We start from the raw sequence: 19,616 nt of genomic DNA on the forward strand, positions 1-19,616 counted from the left end.
TGTGTGTGTGTGTGTGTGTGTGTGTGTGTGTGTGTGTGTGTGTGTGTTTAGGAGGGGGAGACAGGGTTGAGATTATGGACATGAGCTATGGGAGTCCTTTCCTTATATAATGCTAGATACAGAACCTAGGGCTTTGTATATGCTAAGGAAACACTACCAATTGAGCTATACACCCAACTAACATGCTTAAGCGACCTGCTGGAAGACAAGGCACAGACCAAATTTCACTGACAGAATATAAACAAACCTCTATGCTTCATAACTGCTACATTTTTAAAATCCTCAGAGAGAAAAGGCTTAAAACAAAAGTTTCTTGTTTTGTTTTTGAGACAGTCTCGTGCAACCCAGGCTGGCCTTGAACTCCTGTCCTCCATTGCTATAGTTAGTACATGTCACTACACCTATGATGTCAGCTCTCCTAGCACTGGGCAGGAAGACTGCTCCAAGTTTGATGGTAGCCTGGACTAGAGTGAAACCCTATCTCAAAGGAAAATAATAAAATAAATTCATTTGCTGGGATAGGCTGGGAGTGTTTGTGACCCAGGTAAAACACACATGCCGAACATGCGATTCCATCCCAGCACTTAAACTACATTGCTCTTAAAACCTCCTGGAGATTAAGTCGTTCAATACACTTAATACTTTCCCTTCTGTTGCTGGCTCTTCAGACTTGTCTAATAATGCAGAGAATTTACTAATATCTTCTCTTTTCTTTTGGTTTTTCAAGACAGGGTTTCTCTGTGTAGCCTTGGCTATTCTGGACTCACTTTGTAGCCCAGGCTGGCCTCGAACTCACAGAGATCCACCTGCCTCTGCCTCCCTAGTGCTGTGATTAAAGGAGTGTGCCACCGTGACCGGCCACCTTTGTCTTCTGAGTGTTGTTCATGCACTATCTCATTTACTTCCACAGCCTCATGAAGTAGATTCACACCTTTTTCTCCCTCAGAGACTGTGTGCATATCTGAGTGTGTGTATGTGCAGGACATGCGTGCAGTGCCTGTAGGGGGCACAAGAAAATGTCAGATTCCCTAGGACTGGAGCTACAGGTGGCTGGGAGCCATCATGTGGATGGGGGAAACCAAACCTGAGTCTATTGAACGAGCAGCCAGTGCTCCTAACTTATATGATCTGCCTCTCCAGCTCCCATTACCTAGGTCTCATTATGTAGCCTTGGCTGACCCGGAACTCACAATGTAGACCAAAGGCCTCAAGTTCACTGGGAATAAAGGTGTATGCCATCATGCCAAGGCCTTGAACTTCTGATCTTCCTGCATTTACCTCTTAGGTGCTAAGCTCATAGGCATGCACCAACACATCTTTGTTATATGCTTCTCTGCCTCAGCAACCTCTCAAACACTGGGGCTACAAGTGTAGGCCACCACAACAACGGGTGTTTAGATAGCCCAGACCTGCCTCCAACAGGATGAAGGCTCTTACCACCATGCCTAGCAGTATTTTTGGTTTCTTGAGATAAGGTGTAGCTATATAGGTCACAGTGACATCAAACTCATCACTACGAACTTGAGACTAGCCTTCAGTCCACTCCTCCATCCTCACCCTCCTGAGTGCCAGAATTTCGGGTGTGTGCCAGTACCTGGAGCATTGTTACTATGGAAACTTGATTTATGAATACTGTCCTCAGTCCCTAGCAGAACATAAGCTTCAAGTCGGGAAGGAGCCTATTTTGTTCAATAAAAAAAGCTCAGAAATCCCAAGCAAAAAGCCTCACCAAGGTAAAGAGCTTGTCTGGAAGGCCTGGGGCATGTCTGGCAACCTGAGCTCAAGCCTCAGACTCCACACGAAGGTGAAAGATGAGAAATGGCTGCAAAGTTGTTCTTTGGCATGCACAGGTACATGAGATATGCGCACGAAAACAAATACATACATGAAATTTTAAAAGTACTCCAAAAAGAAAAAAAGTAAAATGCAGCTGGGCAATGGTGGTGCACGGCTTTAGACTTGAATTCCAGCACAGAAGAAGCAGAGGCAGGAGGATCTCTGTGGGTTCCAGGACAGCCTGGTTTACAGAGTGAGTTGGGAGCCAAGATGTGATGGTGCATGCATATATATCCCAGCACTTGAAAGGCTACGGAAGAGGATCTCTGCAAGTTCAAGGCCAGCCGAGGCTATAAAACCCATAACTTTGGGATTTGTTTTGATTTGACAGGGTCTCACTGTGTAGTCCTGGCTCTCCTGCAACTACAGATCTCAGCTGACAGCCAACTCAGGGATCCGACTGTCTCTGCCTCCCGAGTGCCATAATTAAAGATGTGCTCAACCATGACCCGCAAAATAAATAAATAAATAAATAAATCTGAAACAGGAAAGAAGGGCATGGTGGTGCAGTCCTTTTTAATACTCCTGCACTCAGGCAGGAGGCAGGTCACCTCTGAGTTCAAGGCCAGCCTGGTCTACAGGGAGAGGTCGAGGACAGCCTGGGCTACACAGAGAAAAACATGTCACTTAGAGAAAGAAGGGGAAACAGAACAAAACAACACAACTGAACAGCACCCGTGGCAGTACGCTTAAATAAATGCAGTCACTCTGGGCCTCTCTCTCCAGGTGTCCCTTTGTCAGGACTTGCTCCCAAGCCCACCCCAGAGGAGCCTGTGGGGTTTGCCAGCCCCAAGGGCGTCCTCCACAGGCTCCCACTGACGAGCAATGAATGGATGAGCTCAGCCCGTCCCCACCCTTTGCACGCATGCCCGCCCCCTCTTCCACCCTCAAAGCCTCCCCGAAAGCCCCACCATCGCAGGTGGCAGACACCGAGCGGTGGCCACGAGTTCGAATCCTCCGAGGCCACTCGCGCTAGCACCCGCGGGCCGCCTGCTCCCCCCACGCTTCACAGAGACAGCCTCCGCTCTTCCATCCCGAGGGCTGGCGAAGGCAGGCGCCAAGCCCCGCTCGGCTCCGCAGCCCGGACCCGCCCGCCGGCCCGCCGCGCCCCTCACCGCTTCTGGGCCTCCAGGCCCCACAGGCGGATCTGTCGGTCGTACTGCGCCGCCTCCTCCTCGCTGATGCCGCCGCCGCCGCCCCCGCCGGCCTCCTCCTTCTCCACCATGGCGCCGGCTTTCACCTCACCCGCTCCCGCTCTCGCCAACCGCCCGCGGAGCCGCGCGCCGGGGCGCGTGCGCCTGCGCAGACAGCCGCGCCTGCGCAGTGCCGTCCCCTGGCCTGGCGGGGCAGCACGTGGATTCCCAGGACTCCCAGGCCAGCCGGCGGACGCGCGTCACGTGACGCGGACGCCGGGCAATCCTGGAGAGGGAAGAGGAGAAAAAGTGGCGGGCGTTTGGGCTCGGCAAGGATGTCCGCAGGGTCGTTTACGAAGCTGTTCTCGTGGGGGTTCCAGCGTCGAGGATGTGGAGAAATAAAGTGGACACTTAAAATAACGACCTGCCCGCATGGAGATCACCACCTAGTGAGAAAAAAAAAGGAAACTCCTGGAGGGAATGGAGGTAGATGGGAAGGTGGGGCGAAGGGAGCACATTCCCCCTCTCCCCTTTCCCTACACCAAAATTTGTAGATCCTCAAATCCTTTGGTAAGATGCAGTACTCAAATTGGGCATGGTGGGCCATGCCTGTGATCACAGCTTTTAGATTAAAAAAATAATAATAAAAAAGCTAAAGGGATCAAAGGTTCAAGGCCAGCCTGGGTTCCAGGGGATCCTCTTAGCAAACAAATATGCCTGTAATCTCAACATTCAGTAGTCTGAGGCAGGGGAATTAACTACGAGTGAGATTCTGTCTCTTAATAAACATTGATGGTCACAAATGTCTTTAATCCCAGTACTCAGGACTCGGAGACAGACATATATCTGAATTCTAGGTCAGTCTGGTATGCATACTGAGCTCCAGGCCAGCCAGGGCTACATAGTGAGACCCTGTCTCACAACAAACAAGGACTGAAGAGATGGTGTGCTGACCTTGATTTTTTTTTTTTTTTTTTTTTTTTTTGACAAACCTACTTCATTTAGGGTTATTAAACGTTTCTTCCTCCCTTCCAACTCCCCAACACCAGGTAGGAGAGAAAGGTTAGTGGAGACAGGGGCCGAGCCAGAGTTCTCTCTGCTACTTCCCGATGGGTATGGTCATAGGATTATTTGGGGGGCAATACCAGTATCAGAAGTTCAGGTAATCAGCAAATGCAGCAGCAGGACGAACCAGCAGCAAGCAGCCCTCCTCCAAGCAGCCTCCTCTGGGCTGTCATGTTTATACCCCTCAAAGTACTCAGAATTCCACTGATTCCACGTAGCAAAGACCATATTCTGCACCAGACACTTAACAGGTGTTAAGTGTTAAGGAAAAACTAAAACCCACAACTTGTAATTTTAACAAAAACATGTTCACATATCATAAACCAAAACGTCCACAACAATGGTTCAGTAAAATGCTCTCTGGGCAAGCAAAAGGACCTGAGTTTGCACTCTAGATCCCCTGGTTTAAAAACAACAACAAAGGCTCATGCTCCCATGCTCTGTAGCGCAGATTTGTAATCCCAGCACTTTGTGGGGTGAGGTGGGGTGAAGACAGAAGGATCCTTTGGCCTTGATTACCAGCCAGACTAGTCGACCAGCAAGCCCATGTCCCCGGAAAGAGATCCTGTACCAAAACCCAAGGCGGTTGCTGTCCAGATGGTGCACTGGGAAAGGGCACCTCCTTTGCAAGCATGGCAACATGAGTTCCATCCCTCTAACCCACATAAAAGTGGAAGAATAGAACTGACTCCCCCAGGCCAAGCTCATGGACCATGCCTATAATCCCAGCACTCAGGGAGGCAGGGGCTGGCAGATCTCTGTGAGTTTTAGGCCAGCCTGCTCTACAAAGCAAGACCAAAACAAAATTCTCTGTCTCACACACACACACACAATTTTTTTTATGTGTATAGGTGTTTGTCTGTCATCTGCATGTTTGTGCGATGGGTGTGTGCAGTGCCCAAGGAGAGCAGAAGAGAGTGTTGAATTCCCTCAGACCTGGAGTTACACACAGCTGAAGTCCCCCAAGCCGGTGCTAAGAACTGAATCCAGATCCTCTGGAAAAACAACAAGTCCTCTTCACCACTGAGTCGTCTCTCCAGGCCCCACTACCACATTAATAAAATAAAGTAAAAACACTAAAACAGACAGCTTCTGATAGCAACAGCAAAGGCTGATCTTTCACCTCCATACATTTATGTCCCAACAACACACCAGCAAGAACAGGATGTTCAGGCTGGCACTAGGGAAGCCGATGCAGCCACCGTGCCATTTTGGCACTGAGACTAGCCTCACTACATAGCAAGACTGTGTCTCAAAATGTCCTCTAAATAAAACAGAAATAAAATATATCCTGGGCATGGTGATACACGCTTTTAATCCCAGGCAGAGGCAAGTAGATGAATTTTGATTTCCAGGCTAGCCTGGTTTACAAAGCAAGTTCTAGGAAAGTCAGGGCTACATAGAGAGACCCTGTCTCAGAAAATAGTTAATTAATTGATAAATAAATAAATGAATAAATAAAGGGGTGGGGGCAGGGCTGTGTCTGCCCTTCCAGAGGTCCTGAGTTCAATTCCCAGCAACCACACCGTGGCTCACAAGCATCTATAATGAGATCTGATGCCCTCTTCTGGCCTGCAGGTGTACTTGCAAGTAGAAGATACAGCCACCCATCCACCTACACAAAAACCAATAAAGAAATAAAAAAGAAATATAATAAAATAGTTTTCAAAAAGAACAGAGTTACAGGGATGGTTAATTTTTAAAAATTTATTTATCTTTATTATATGTAGGTCTATGTGAAACTGTCAGATGTGATTTACAGACAGTTGTGAGCTGCCATATGGGTGCTGGGATTTGAACCCAGGTCCTCTGCAAGGACAGTCAGTTCCCTTAACCACTGAGCAATCCTCCAGCCCCTATGATGGTGAATTTTAATTGTCTGCTTGACAAGATGAGACTATTAGCTAGGAGACAAGCCTCTGCATATTGGTGAGTTTCCAGGTTAGGTTACTTTACCACAGGAAGACCTACCGTCACTGTGAACTGCACGGCCCACCATCCCAGACTGGAGAGGGCAAAGCAAGAACAAACATTCATCCTTCTCGGCTTTCTGCTGCAGGGGCCACGTGACCAGCAACCACACACTCCTGCTTCTAAACCTGCTCCACCACAGGGAACAGTACCAGCAAAGTGTGAGTCAGAACAAACCCTTCTATCCACACGCTGCTTTCCCTGGGTAGTCTGTCACAGTGTGAAGAGCTCTCGAGGAGCCCAGAGTACCGACAGGCCTTGGAGAGGAGAGGTTCTGTTGTTCTGCATATACTCCGGGGGAAGTTGTTGCTTTGGTTTTTTATTTGTTTGTTTGTTTTGTTTCTGTTTTTTTGAGACCAGCTGTTCTGGATTTGATTTGTGGACCAAACTGGCCTGGAACTCACAAAGATAAACCTGCCTCTCCCTCCAGAGTGTTGGACATAAAGGAAGGTGGCACCACACTCAGCTTGTTGATTTAAAAAAAAAAAAAAATGTTAATCAGCGCTAAACTGATGGCTCAGAGGTTAAGAGCGCTGGCTGTTCTCCCAAAGGTTCTGAGTTCAATTTCCAGCAACCACATGGTGGCTCACAACCATCTATAGTGAGATCTGCTGCCCTCCTCTGGTGTGCAGGTGTACACGCAAACAGAATATTGTATATATAATAAATAAATCCTAAAAAAAATTTTTGAGATAGTGTCTCCTTTAGTATCACAGCCTGGCCTGGAACTAAAAACAATCCTCCTGCCTTAGCATTTAGAGTACTAGGGTCACAGATCTGAGAAACTAAGCCAGGCTACATACAAACTTATTATTATTATTTCAGTGCTAGTAATGGCACCTAGGGCTGAGTGCCAGGATCTCATATGCTCTCAGGAGCTAAGCAAGGTTGGGCTTAGTTAGTACTTGGGTGGGAGATCTGTGTTCTTAGCCCTTCTTGCACTCTGGGAGTATTCACAGGATCAGCCATGGTTGGGACAACCAGCAACCCTCAAGGGCCTTGGAAAGCCAGAGCCATTGCTGCTGCAGCTCTTCCAAGTGCAAGACCTAATTGCAGAGCCAAAGGCTAAGTGGAAGAAAGGCTGTATTTATGGATGCCAGCAAGCCAAGCCTCCCTGAGATGGACCTCAGTCTGGGCAGGTGGTGTAAGTAGCAAATGAAAGAACCCATGGGAAAGAAATGGTAACAAGTGTAACCCAGTGTGGAGAGATGGCTTTGTCGCTAAGGGCCCTTATGTATTTTTTTTTTATGTTGCGTGAATGTGTGCTTGTGTAAATGTATGTATGAGTGCCACAAGCATATGATGTCATCAGATGCTGGAGGAGAGCAGGGCTTTACTGGAACATGAGTTACAGGTAGTTGTAAGCAGCAGATGTTCTTGATCTCACACCAGCCCCTTGGTTTTTGTTTGCTTGTTTGTTTGTTTGTTTGTTTTGGTTTTTTGAGACAGGGTTTCTCTGTGTAGCCTTGGCTGTCTTGGACTCACTTTGTAGACCAGGCTGGCCTCAGAACTCACAGAGATCTGCCTGCCTCTGCCTCCCAAGTGCTGGGATTAAATGTCTTGCAAGCAATTTTTAAGTGTTTAAGTCACAGTGACGTTTAGTGCACTTACTATGCCAGCCAAATACTGTATCTGATGACACAAGCTTTCTCTCCTTTTTGTGAGAAGACCTCACGGAGACCCCACTGAGCTCCAAGAAGCCATGTACTGGAGATGACCCTGAGCTCCTGACTGTGCTGTGTCTATTTCCATACTTCTGGACCATTTGCCTTTGCCCTAGGCCTGGCTTTTGTTCTTTCATTAACTGTTCATGAGGTGACCACTTATGATGAGTGTCAGATCCTTGGAAACAAACCCTCGTCATTGTAACTAACAATGAAAACATGAAGGGTAAAAGAACAGATTCTAAGGCGTACTGTTCCCTGGAGAAAGCTCATTTCTGAAAACCACTTACTAATTTTTCTCAGTAATTTCACAGAGGTCCCATAGGGGGCGGCATCATCCACTTGAGAGAAGGATGAAATTATCTCTGTTTAGATTTTATTACCTGGCACCTTTTCCCCTAAAAGCTGGGTTGGATTATAAAAGAAGAGGGAAAGAGAGATTGCTTTGCCTTGCATGCTTCAGGGCCAAGGCAGTCTAACCCCTCTTCTTCTTCTTTTTTTTTCCTGATGGCTTTCTTTCTTTTCTTTTTCAAGACAGGATTTCTCTGTGTATCCTAGGCTCTCCTGAAAATTAACTATGTAAACCAGGCTGGCCTTGAACTCAGAGATCTTCCTGCCTCTCCCTCCCAAGTGCTGGGTTAAAGGCGTGTGCCACCATTGGTAGGCTCTGATGGGTTCCTTTCTTGTCCAGATGGCTCCAGAGGCTACTACCAGATATTTCTTCCTCACTCAAAGGGAATGAGGGTATCTTCTCTGTAAAACGTTTTCATTTATACAATGGAAACCTCCCTAGAGCCATCCCAGGAACTATAAAGAAAAAACAAAACAAAACAAACAAAAAACAAACCTTGTTGGCTGGAGGCAGAGCTGAACTGGTTAGAGGGCTTGCTTGGTATACAGGAAATTCTGGGTTTGATTCCCTAAATGGGATGGTGCCTGTCAGTAATCCCAGTACCAATACCGAGGAAGTGGAGGCAGGAGGTTCAGAAGTTCAAGATCATCCTCCAATATATAGGAAGTTGAAGGCTAACCTAGGGTATATGAGAGTGTTAGAAAAAGAGAGAGGGAAGAGAGAGGAAAGAGAGAGAGCCAACACGTACCTTTAGTCCTATATTTATTTGGTCAGAGAATCACTTGAGCCATGGAGTTTCAGGCTATTCCAGTAACAGCAAAATTCAACTAGGGAAGAAAAGGGACAAAGCAAGGCAGAAGAGATCCAGGGAAGGCATCTACGGACATTTTGTTTTTCTCCGACAACAAATAGCAAAAGTCAGATGGAGGGACACACATCTGCAAATAGAAAGTCGAGGAGGAGGGAGGAGCATGAGTTCAAGGATATCCTCAGCTACATAGCAAGTTTAAGGCCAGCCTGGGCTAAATGATATTGCCTCCTCCCCCTCCTCCTTCTTCTTTTCAAGATAAGGTTTCTCTGTGTAGCCCTGGCTGTCCTGGAACTCACTCCATTGATTTGGCTAGCCTTGAACTCCACCTGCCTCTGTCTTCTGAGTGCTGGGATCAAAGCGTCCATCACCACTTCTCAACAAGTTAAAGGACTGAAGCTGTGACTCAGAAGTGTCTGTAAGCATATGTGAGGTGCTAGGAAAAAGTTTTGCAATGATCTGTGGTCTCTCTACATAGCTAGCTGTCCTGGAACTGTAAACCAGGGTGGTCTCAAACTCAGATCTGCCTGCCTTTGCTTCTGAGTACTCAGATTAAAGGTGTGTGCCACATTCGAGGCTGGGATGTTTCAATCTTGCTTGTCCGTATCAGACAGGGTCTTACTGTTCGGCCCGGCCCAGACTCAAATACCTAGTGTAGTAGGAATGACCTTGCTGGGATAAAGAATGAACCCTCTTAGTTTCCCTCCGTCTCCTTTTTTCCCAATGTGTGATTTGTATGTGAGGAATGGAGAGAGAGAGGAAAACTTTCCTGAGTAACTCCTTTCCTTCTACCGTATGTGGACCCAGCTGACCTGGAACTCAGGTCATCATCAGTCTTGGCAGCAAGTGCTGTTGTATCCACTGAACCATTTCACTGGTCTCTTTCTTCTTTTTAATTTTTTTCTTTTTTTTTTTTTTTTTTTTTTTGTTTTTGTTCTGTTTATAGCACTGGCTGTCCTGGAACTTGGCTCTGTAGACCAGGCTGGCCTTGAATTCACAGAGATGCACCAGCCTCTGCCTCTGTAGTGCTGGGATTAAAGGTATGCACCACCACACCACACCAGCTTTCTTTCCTGACTGAACTATGTAGCCCAGTCTGGCCTTGAACTCTTGATCCTCCTGCCCCAAACTCCTAACTACCGGGATTGTAGGCCTGTTCAATTCACTAAAACCAAGTTGTGCTGTGCCCTGCATTGCTCTGGGGACAGACCTATGTGGGGTGGGAAAGGAAAAGACAAACACGTATAGAGAAGAGCTGGATTGGGAAGATTTTGCTAGCTGCTGGGGAAACCTCAGGACCCTGGAAGCTCAGTGTGTTTATTATATATAGGTGAACAGGGAGGCACCATTACTGCATACAGCTAATGAAGAAGCGGGGTTATTAAGGACAAAGATATATGATGCATAGCTTGATCAAAGAGACAGGTTTAGCTATTCTCTGTAGGAAGGGTCTTCGAAGGGAGCAGTCTTCAGACTGGAATACCAGGGGAAGCCATGATGGACATTCCCTGTCTATACTTTTACTATCCACATGGCCCAGGAGGGAAGAGCTTGAGGCTTTGGCGTCTTGACATGCTCATGCCAATGTCAGTAACACACTCATTCAGGACCTCATTCACTCCGGATTTCCCCTACTCCCACAAGCAGGTTCCCCCTTTTACCTTATTGGGTTGTGATCTTTTGGCCCAGGAGTTCCAGGCCAATTCTACTGCCTCTGCCTCTTGTCTGCCATTGAGTACTTGGATTACAGATGTCTGCCACAGAATCAGATTTTTAAAATGTGGATTCAGGGGATCAAAATGAGTTTGTCATGATCTGTTTGCCCATGTTGCTTGCTGTGGGGCCTGTTAGGATTTATGTGGCAGAGTTATACTGCAGGTTCATAAATCATGTCACACAACAGGTTTCAAGTGGGGGGGGAGGGGCTACAGAGACAGTCTCTGGGTGAGGCGGGGAGGGGGGGATGGGCTGCAGTGGAGGAGAGAGGATTCTGGCGAGCTTGGGTGAATAGGGAAAGTAAACGAAATAGAGTCATTCACAGACACAACTAACAGGGTCTCTCCCATTTATTATTATTATTATTATTATTATTTAGAATTTTCCCTGGTTTTCTTTGTTTTGAGATAGGTTTTATTGGGTGGGTTATTTTTTCAAGACAGGATTACTGTATGTAACAGCCCTGCCTATCCTGGAACTCACTTTGTAGATGAGACTGGCCTTGAACTCACAGAGATCCACCTGCCTCTGTGGCTGGAGTGCTTGGATTAAAGGTGTGGGCCACCACACCTGGCTGTGATTGGGTCTTACTCCGTAGTTAAAGTTATTTTGGAATTTACTAGGTAGCATGGGTTGGCCCCAAATCTAAAGAAATGCCCCTGTCTCAGACTCAGAAGTGCTGGGATTATGGGTGTATATCATAGTTATGAGCAGGTCAAAAGATCAGCTCTTAGGAACATGGTACATAACAGAATAGCCAGGCTAATCTCAACATTTTAGAGGCAGAGGCAGGCAGATCTCTGAGAGTTTAAGACCATTCATGTCTACTTAATGAGCTGAGACCCTGGGGGTTAGGGGAAAGGAGGGAGGGATAGCCCCTATTAGATTGGGGCTGGGGATGTGTCTCAGAGAATTTCTGTAGTAAGTACAAGGCTTTGGGTTGCCCCCAAAGAAATCAGATTAAGAATTACATTTCCTGGGGGCTGGAGAGATGGCTTATCGGTTAAGAGCACTGGCTGCTCTTCCTAGAGGTCCTGAGTTCAATTCCCAACAACCACATGGTGTCTTACAACTATCTATAATTGGATCTGATGCTCTGTTCTGTGCTCATATACATAAATATATTTTCAAAAGAATTACATTCTGACAGCTTGGTTAAAAATTTGGAGGCTCAGCTGGCAGGTACGGTACACGCCTTTAATCCCAGCACTTATTTGGGAGGCAGAGGAAGGCAGATCTCTGTGAGTTGGAGGCCAGACTGTTCTACAAAAGGAGATCCAGGACAGTCAGAGCTACGTATACACGGAAAGCTTGTCCTGGCTAATAAAAAGGAGGCTCTAGCAAGCAGACTCCTTAGTTTATCAGAACTGAGTTTTATGTCACTCCACAGGCATATAGGTGAGTTACGGTTTTTGTGGTTTTTTGTTTTCCTGACAAGGCCCGTCTTCGGACTTCCCACCCCCGCTACAATTTTTCTCTTTTGAGAACCAAAGCCATACGTGCTTCAGCAAGGGTTGAATGAAATGAGCTTTTTCCTCACTTTGGACCTCTTTTCTCCGACCTTGTCCCTGCCTGCACCATTATCTCCTCTTTTTTCTGTATTTTTGCATAAGGTTAGAGGATGTGGCATTTTTTGGGAGTCGGTTCTCCTTCCATCATGAGGGTCAGGATGACCTTGCGTTTCTCATCCTTTTGCCTCCCAACTGAGACCGCCGGGGCCACTGAAACCGTACGATGCGGTGCTGTGGATGAAGCTTTGGGTTTCCTGTATGCTTAGAGGCAAGCATTGCCAACTTTGCCTTTTCTCCAGATCTTGACCCCAAGCAAATGACCTTAAGCCAACTGAGCCTTCGGTCTTCGGGTTCAATCTCCATCTATAAACATCAACACGGGTAGGAAGTGAGGGTCCAAAGATTTTGTTAGTGGTTTAGGAACCCTGTCAAAATTTCCACTAAGCTCGCATAGTCAGGCCCCGCCCTTCTCGCCCCCAGGGATGACGTCACCAGGCTGCTTATGTAGTGACGTCATCTCCGGGCCGCCTCCGCTCCAGCCCCTCTTCGGAAACGTCCGACTCCTGGGACCGGTCTCCGACTTTCGGTTAAATTTTTTTCCCTCCCATTCTCCCACCTAAAACTTTTGGCTCTTCCCGCCTTCCTTCAAACTAGCAATTTTCGGTTCTTCTCGCTTGCTTTGGGGCGAGTTCCTGAAAGTCATTTACTCGAGTTAATTAATCGCCTCTCCAGCCCCACCCGTTCAGCTCATTCGCTAATTCCTATTCGCTGGGCTCAATTTATTTCGGCTACTTCCGCCTCCTACCGGGATCCCTTCACTGGCTTCGGCTCTTTCCGGATTGTCTCAAATCCCCAAGTTTCTCCAATTCCGAAGCGCTTCGGCTATTTCCGGCTCTCCGTGGCTTCTCTAGTCCCACCCTCACGACCACCCTTGCTTCTTTAGGTGGGTCTTTGATCCGCTTCACGATTCTTCAGTGGCCTAGATCCTCGTTCGGCTCTTTCCGGCTTATTTCAACCTCTCGGGTTTTTCTCAGCCGCCTTCGGCTCTCTCCGTGTCTCCTCCGCCTCGCCCTTCCGCTTCGGCTCTTTCCGCCCGCCTTCGGGCGGGCTGTCGCTGCCCTCTCCACGTGACTCTCCTCCGACCTCTCAGTTCCCCCCTCCTTCCACGCCCTTCCTCCGGCTTCAGCCTCTGTGCTCGTCGTCCCGGTTGTGCCGCCATTTTGTGTGAATTCCCGACCGCGGCGGGGGCCGGGCAGCTGGGCCACCTAGGGCGGGCGAGACAGTCGGCCCGTCTCCGCCGCCCGTTTCCTCCTCTCCCTAGATTTTTTTTAACCATCCCCTTGCTCGCTCTCCTCTTCCCCCTTCCCCTTCGCTTGCTCCGTTGCGTGCGGCGCGCGCCAATTACACCCAACCACCCACCAGTGTCCGTGTCCCCCGGGTCTCAGGCCCCGGGGGCCCGCGCGTGTGTGTGTGCGTGTGTGTGCGGCGGAAGGGGACCTCTCGCCCCGATGAGGGTTCCGCGCCCGTGAGCGAGTGAGCGCAGGGCCAGGCTGCGGAGAAAGCAAGCGGCGGGCGGCCTCTCCGGGGCCTAGGCCGCGCGGCCTGCGTGGAAGTCGGCTCAGAGGTGATTCCGAAACCGAAAAAAACCCTATATATATGTATATATGCCCAGTTCCCATCTGGAGCCCCGGAGAGCTGAAGTGTGCCCCTCCCGCCACGCCCAAGCAGTCCTTTTTCGTGCATTAACATCCCCTCCCCCCCAAAGGAACGATGGAGGCCGCGCCCGGGACCCCCCCGCCGCCGCCATCAGAGTCGCCGCCGCCGCCATCGCCACCGCCGCCATCAACGCCTTCGCCTCCTCCGTGTTCCCCTGACGGCCGCGCGGCCACCCCGCACCTCCTCCACCACCGCCTCCCGCTCCCTGACGACAGGTCAGGCCCCCCGGCCTGGGCCGGGCAGCGTCCCCGGGGGGGGAGGGGAGGAGGAGGAGGAAGGGGACGGCCGCCATGTTGGGCCGGGCCGCGGAGGAGGAGGAGGAGGAGGAGGAGGAGGAAGGGCGGGGTCGGTGGGTGTCTCTAGCTCGCTCGCTCTTTCTCGCTTCGCTTTCTCTCCCGGCCTCATGCGTTGCCCCCCCCTCGCGGTGTTCGCCCGCTCTCCCTCGCTCTCGCTCTGTCTTTTTTTGGGCGCCATGCTGAGGGGAAGGTGAGGAGGCGCCCCCCGGACCCCCTGCGCCCGCCGGTCTGTCCGTCCGTCCGCCCGCCCGGGGCACGGGCCGCCAAAGGGGGGGGTGGGCTTGCTGAGGCCCATCAGGCTCCTCGGCCGCCCCTGCTCCCGGAGCTGGCCGTCAGCGGCCTGTCGCCTGGCTTCGGGAAGGCTTTGGGGGGAGGGGCTCCCGGATTCTCTCGTTTTAGGGCGATCTCCAGCTTACAGTTCCTCTCTTAGGGGTTCGGAGTTGGGGTTCTTCCCAATCCCCTACAGTATCCTTTCTACTGGGGGAGGTATACCCTGACCATTTTGGATAGGTACCCGAGTCTAACGGAGGCAGAAAGTGGGGGTTCGGATCCGCCTTCGCTCTGTCCTTCTATGGAGCTCCTTAGGGTGGGGGCTCGTGTGCACTTTTAATTTTTTGGCGGGAGGTATTTTCTAGCTACTCCCTAGACGTCAGCCGGGGAAGGGGTGCATCTCCAGCTCTTTTGATAAAAGCCCTGACCTTTTTTGACCTTTTTTGGAAACCTTATTATTTCTTAGGGTCCCCTCTTTTTGTAGATATGTGGCAGTGGTGGATAGTCTTTAATCCTAAGTCTTTTTGTGTGTGTGTGTGAAGGTTGCTTTCCTTGCCCTGGATGAGAGAGGAAGTTGGCCACTGGTTCCTCCTGGACATCGCCCCTCTTTGGGGCAAAATAGGGTGCAGTCGCTCCCATGCGAGCACAGGAGATCTCCTTGTACTTTGGCAGGACGTGACCTGTGGCACCCCTTGTCCTTTATTAAGTGCGAAGTGGTCTCCACCAAGCCCTTCTCTGGCTGGTGATAATGGGGCCAGCCTCGCGCGTTTTGATCGTGACGTGAGGTTTGGGGCCCTTTTTGCCTTGCTGGAGCTGAAGGTAGGGGATACAGGCTTTGCTGGCTCCTGGGGGCTGGAGTGAGAGTTCTGAAAAAATAGTTAGGTTTCAGGGGGCAGGAGAGGGAGTCTTGCAGGCAGTGGGGGCTGGAGTAGGGTGAAGAATGCGCTGGACAGATGGCTGGAAGCCGCCTAGGAACAGCAGAGAACCCCCTCCAGACGTGGGCTTCAGCCCTTTCTCCCTACTCCCACCTCCTGTTTTCCCTTTCTCCTTCACAGACCCTTCTTTGCCTTTTAAAAGAATGCCACCCACATTCAAAGACACAGGTGCAGCAGTTTGGTGAGCTTTTTACAATTTTTTTTTCCTGTTTTGCTCTAATTAAATGTATTGTCCTGGGAATCGCAGCCCTTCGCAGCCAGACTACAGTTGAAGGAAATAAACAGATTAGCGGAGGTCTGTTCGCTAAGCCACGTTGGGCTTCCAGGCCCTCTCGGGGGCAGGTGCTCTGCTCAGAGGTGCTTACGAGCTTTATCCGACCTCTAAGGAGTTCTTATGTCGGAAGTGTATGTCTTACAATGGGTTGGGATGGTAAGTAGCCTCTTTTATTGAGTAATTCAATTATCTCCCTCTTTTAGTCCCTTTCCTGCCTGCTTCCTCCTCGCCTTTAGACCAAAGTGATGCTTGAGAGTGGATTTATTGTGTTCAAATCAGGATTCTAACCCTGTTGCGCCCTTTTAGACTTGCACATCCTTTCAGTATTTAATTTTTAAAACTTTGATGTACACAGTTTTCTAAAAAAAAAAAAAAAAAAGAAAGAAAGAAAAGTGTTACTGTAACATGACAAAAATCCGTGGAAATGGCCCACTATGTTTTCAGATCCATCCATTGCTTTGTCTTCAGCCGTCATGGGAAGTGGCTCCTTCTGTAGGAGACAAGCTTACTGAATTTGGTTAAAGTCACACCCCCCTGCCCTCCCAAAAAAGACTTTCAAGTAGGTCCATTTTCAGTATTTTACCCAAATGTTTATGGTGATAGACATTTAAATTGAGCAAGTCATTTGTAAAGTACAGTCTAAGCACAAAATGTATCTGTAAACTGTTTCAGACCTGGAGCTCTCCTGTCTCTACTGCTCTTTGTTCGAAAGCACATGCCTGAAAAGTTGATGTAAAACGTTACATGCCCAGTCATGTTGGAGAGAACACCTCCCATCCTCCGTCCCCCCTCATCCTACACAAACAAGTTAAAAAGAAACAACAACAAAAACAGCAGCAATGACTTGCAGGACCTAACACTGTCCTTCCGATGTGTTTTACAAGCATAAGTTCTTCTGTTAAAAGACAAAAACACGTTGAAGTTCCATTGTCCCCTGGCCCACTTTTGCAAAAGTTCTTGAAGTCCTTTCTGTTAGGGAAGTCTTTCTCACATACAAGCCGAGCCCTTCCAAAGGAGCCTGTTCCCCTCTTGCGTTCCCAGGAGGAATGATGCCAACCCTCACTTGAGGACCGTGGAAGCTCAAGTTTTGTCAGGCCACTTGTTTTATTCCTTTTAATATGTGCACAGTTTTAACTGCCGTGCAATGGTGGTCTGATGTAAAATAAGTTAGTCGAGGAAGAAGTTTCCAGAACACAGTATTCCTGCACACACACACACACACACAAAAAAAAATGTCTAAAGCACAAACTCAACACACTAGCCAGTGCGCTGGCTCAGCTGGAAAAAACATTTGAAGGTTCCCATCTTGTGTAAAATTTCTTCTCCATGAGCTCAGCAGAAATGTCAACTGATAACCCTTCCATACCATGCACTTAGGATTACTAAGTTGTAAAAGAACATTTAAACTTTAAAATGTTAGGAAATGGGATTCCTTTTGGAAGTGAAATTTTAGCAGTCATTTTGCTGAAACTTGAAAATTATTTCCTCCAAACATTAAAATTCTCAGGCATATCCACACAAAGGTTTATTTTTATTTTTTTGTTTTGTTGACAAAGGAATCCCAATATTAAGTCAACTGCCTTTAGGTATTCTTTATTTTTGAAATGTCACAGTAGTACCTTTTTTTTTTTCTCCCCAAACTGATATATCAGTATTAGTTAATGAAATTAATGGATGTTGCAAAAGCAAAAGAAAAGGGTGTCACTTGGAATCCCTGATTTTAACAGCAAAGCTTATATATTTTGTACCGTTGGAAGTTTTTGTTTTCTTTATATGAAAGATTTAATTTGAAAGCAAGTCAAAATCAGTAGAAGCAGAATTGGCTCTGACCATGACTATGTATGTACATGTCCTAAGGCAGAGCGCCCCCATCCCCAATTCTCTAATTTACTCTTCCAAAGAGAAGAAAAAGAAAAAATCAGCATACGGCCTTTCTAACTCCTAGACTGTCTTCTAGGGCTTTCCTTCATTTAAGGCTTAGGTTTTTGATTGTTGACAAGACAATTTTCTGGAAGTAAAAGCAGCTGTTTTAGAAAAGCATCCATGTGGTTTTGCCTTATCCAGGAAGGCCTATCCTGAAGAGAATTTGGGAAGGAAGGCTGCCCTGGCTGCTCTGCCTGGTGAATTAGAGGTGAAAGTGAGGCTCCTGAGTTTGTTTCAGTGTAGAGGAACCCAGGACAGGCTGCTAGGTCCTGGCACTGCCTCCCCCCTGCTCTAATTCAGTCTGTTACCTTCCTCTTGGGCCGTCTCAGAACCACCTCAGTTTCTCCACTTGTTTTGTGTGTGAGGGGGGTTAGTGTTGAGTCCCTAGAAACCTTTTTATGGAGATGAGGATTAGGAATCCATTTCCAGTAAATACTTCTGTTGAAGTCACTGGCTAAACTGTCTCCAGGTCTCTGGGTAGCTTTAAGTCAACCCGGTTCAGGGTCCTTCGCGGTCTCTGTTGGTGGAACCTTTCAGTATAGTACGGGAGGAACTAGCCTGCCTGCTGTGGGCACTTGAGTGATAAGGCTTGAGTTGAGCCAGGCCTTTTGCTGGGGTGCACAGCCAGGATGAGCAGGGGCTTGAATAGGAGGGTTGCAGTTGTTTCTGAGAGCTTTGAGGACCCAGAGGAGCAGCTGCTCATTGCCAGAGGCAGTGGAGGAAATGGTCTGGAGTCAGTTACTTAATTACGGCCTTTGAAGACTGTAGCAAGCTGCCTATTTAGATAAGTTAAGGCAAAAAATGAACTTGCCCAATGGGAGTCAAACTTTACAGCTCTGGCTTCCCAAGTTTCAAGGCCTGCTGCTGCACAGCTCTGCTTCGTCTGAATGCTGGGAACACTGTTGAACACAGCACAGCAATTCATATTGTGATAGTACTGTGCCGGTGAGGTGGACTGGCTTCAAAGTTAGTCTCAGGCAGGTTGACCATTGAGGTAATTTTTGAGCTGATATGACAAATGAAAACATGGCCTCCTGGCTGGTACTACTTACAGCTACATCATCATAGAGAGAATTTTCGTTAGCAGGGTAGAGGCTGTCTGCTACGAGTAGCTTGTTTCTCCTGGCCAGCTTCTTCCTCCCAGGAGAGAAGGTTGCTGTTTTCCCTGTTTTGCTGTACTGATTGGTGGCTCGGTGGCTCGCTCCCTGTTTGTCAGGCAGGTGCTGACATCTCAGAACACTGGAGGTGGCAACAGGATGTGAAGGAAGACTGTGGGTATTTGGAAGCAGCTACTGCTCTTGAGGGCTGGTGCCCTCCAACACCAGAGCCCACTTTTTAGTGTCACCACAGTCCAGTGGGCACTATAAAGACCCACACAGTGGCTGCAGCTCAGTGCCTCTGTCACTGCGTCTACAGAGGAAATTCTAAATAAAACACTGACAGGCCTGTGTGTGAGTGAGGGATGTTTGCTCCTCTTGTACCTCACAGGTTCTGGGCAGCTCTCTTAATTGAAGCGAGCCTGCTGAGGGCCAAAGTCGATGGAAGCCATCTTGTGGCACTTTCTGTTTCATGGTGCTTGTTGTAGATGCTAAAATGGTCCTGCTGTCTTGAGCCAATGCTGGCTGTACCCGCATGCATTTGCTTTTGCAATTAGAATGGAGTGAGTCATAGTTCCAGCTGAGGTTGGCCCCCTGAGAACCAGGAAGCTCGGGATCCAAAGCCAACCTCCACTCTTATCCCCCGCCCTTTGCTCTGCCTCAGCCGGCCCTTCCTGGCTAGAAGCTCAGAGGGCCAGGCCTGCTTGACTCTAGGTTCTGTTACCCCTTGTAATTTGGCTGAGTCCCTGAGGGTCATGTTTTTTCAGCAGCTAGGCTTGTCCTGCCTTTTACTTGGAACAGAAATGTTTCATTGTTCTGTTTTGTTTTTGGTACTGGAGGAGGAACCCAAGGCCCCGTGCCTGCTGGATGGCTACTCTACTACAGAGCTGCATCCTCAGCCCTTGCTTGTCTTTATGTTTTGTTTGTGAAACAAGATCTCACCATTTAGTCTATACTGGCTGCCAACTCTTAAGTGATGCTCTTCCTTTCCGTAAGACTCGATTGCTACAATCATAGATGCAGCAGCCACCATGCCTGAGTAGCCCCTA

General features: G+C 48.5%; 2 protein-coding genes across 3 annotated transcripts in view; one reads left to right on the forward strand and one right to left on the reverse strand.

Moving 5' to 3' along the window:
• The window catches only part of Sae1 (SUMO1 activating enzyme subunit 1), a 54,331-nt gene extending 51,208 nt beyond the window's left edge, over positions 1–3,123 (reverse strand). For both annotated transcript variants that reach the window (XM_055615529.1, XM_055615530.1), the window contains exon 1: positions 2,952–3,123. In XM_055615529.1, coding sequence (XP_055471504.1) covers positions 2,952–3,061 — 110 coding nt within the window. In that variant the 5' untranslated portion in view covers positions 3,062–3,123. The remainder of the gene's footprint in view (positions 1–2,951) is intronic.
• A 9,650-nt stretch (positions 3,124–12,773) lies between these two features.
• Zc3h4 (zinc finger CCCH-type containing 4) overlaps positions 12,774–19,616 on the forward strand; it is a 35,845-nt gene continuing 29,002 nt past the window's right edge. Inside the window, exons 1-2 of the mRNA XM_055615475.1 lie at positions 12,774–13,680; positions 13,822–13,987. Coding sequence (XP_055471450.1) covers positions 13,827–13,987 — 161 coding nt within the window. The 5' untranslated portion in view covers positions 12,774–13,680; positions 13,822–13,826. The remainder of the gene's footprint in view (positions 13,681–13,821; positions 13,988–19,616) is intronic.

This window comes from Psammomys obesus, unplaced genomic scaffold (assembly GCF_907164565.1).
Source record: "Psammomys obesus unplaced genomic scaffold, mPsaObe1.curated_primary_1811, whole genome shotgun sequence".
Taxonomy (NCBI): Eukaryota; Metazoa; Chordata; class Mammalia; order Rodentia; family Muridae; genus Psammomys; species Psammomys obesus.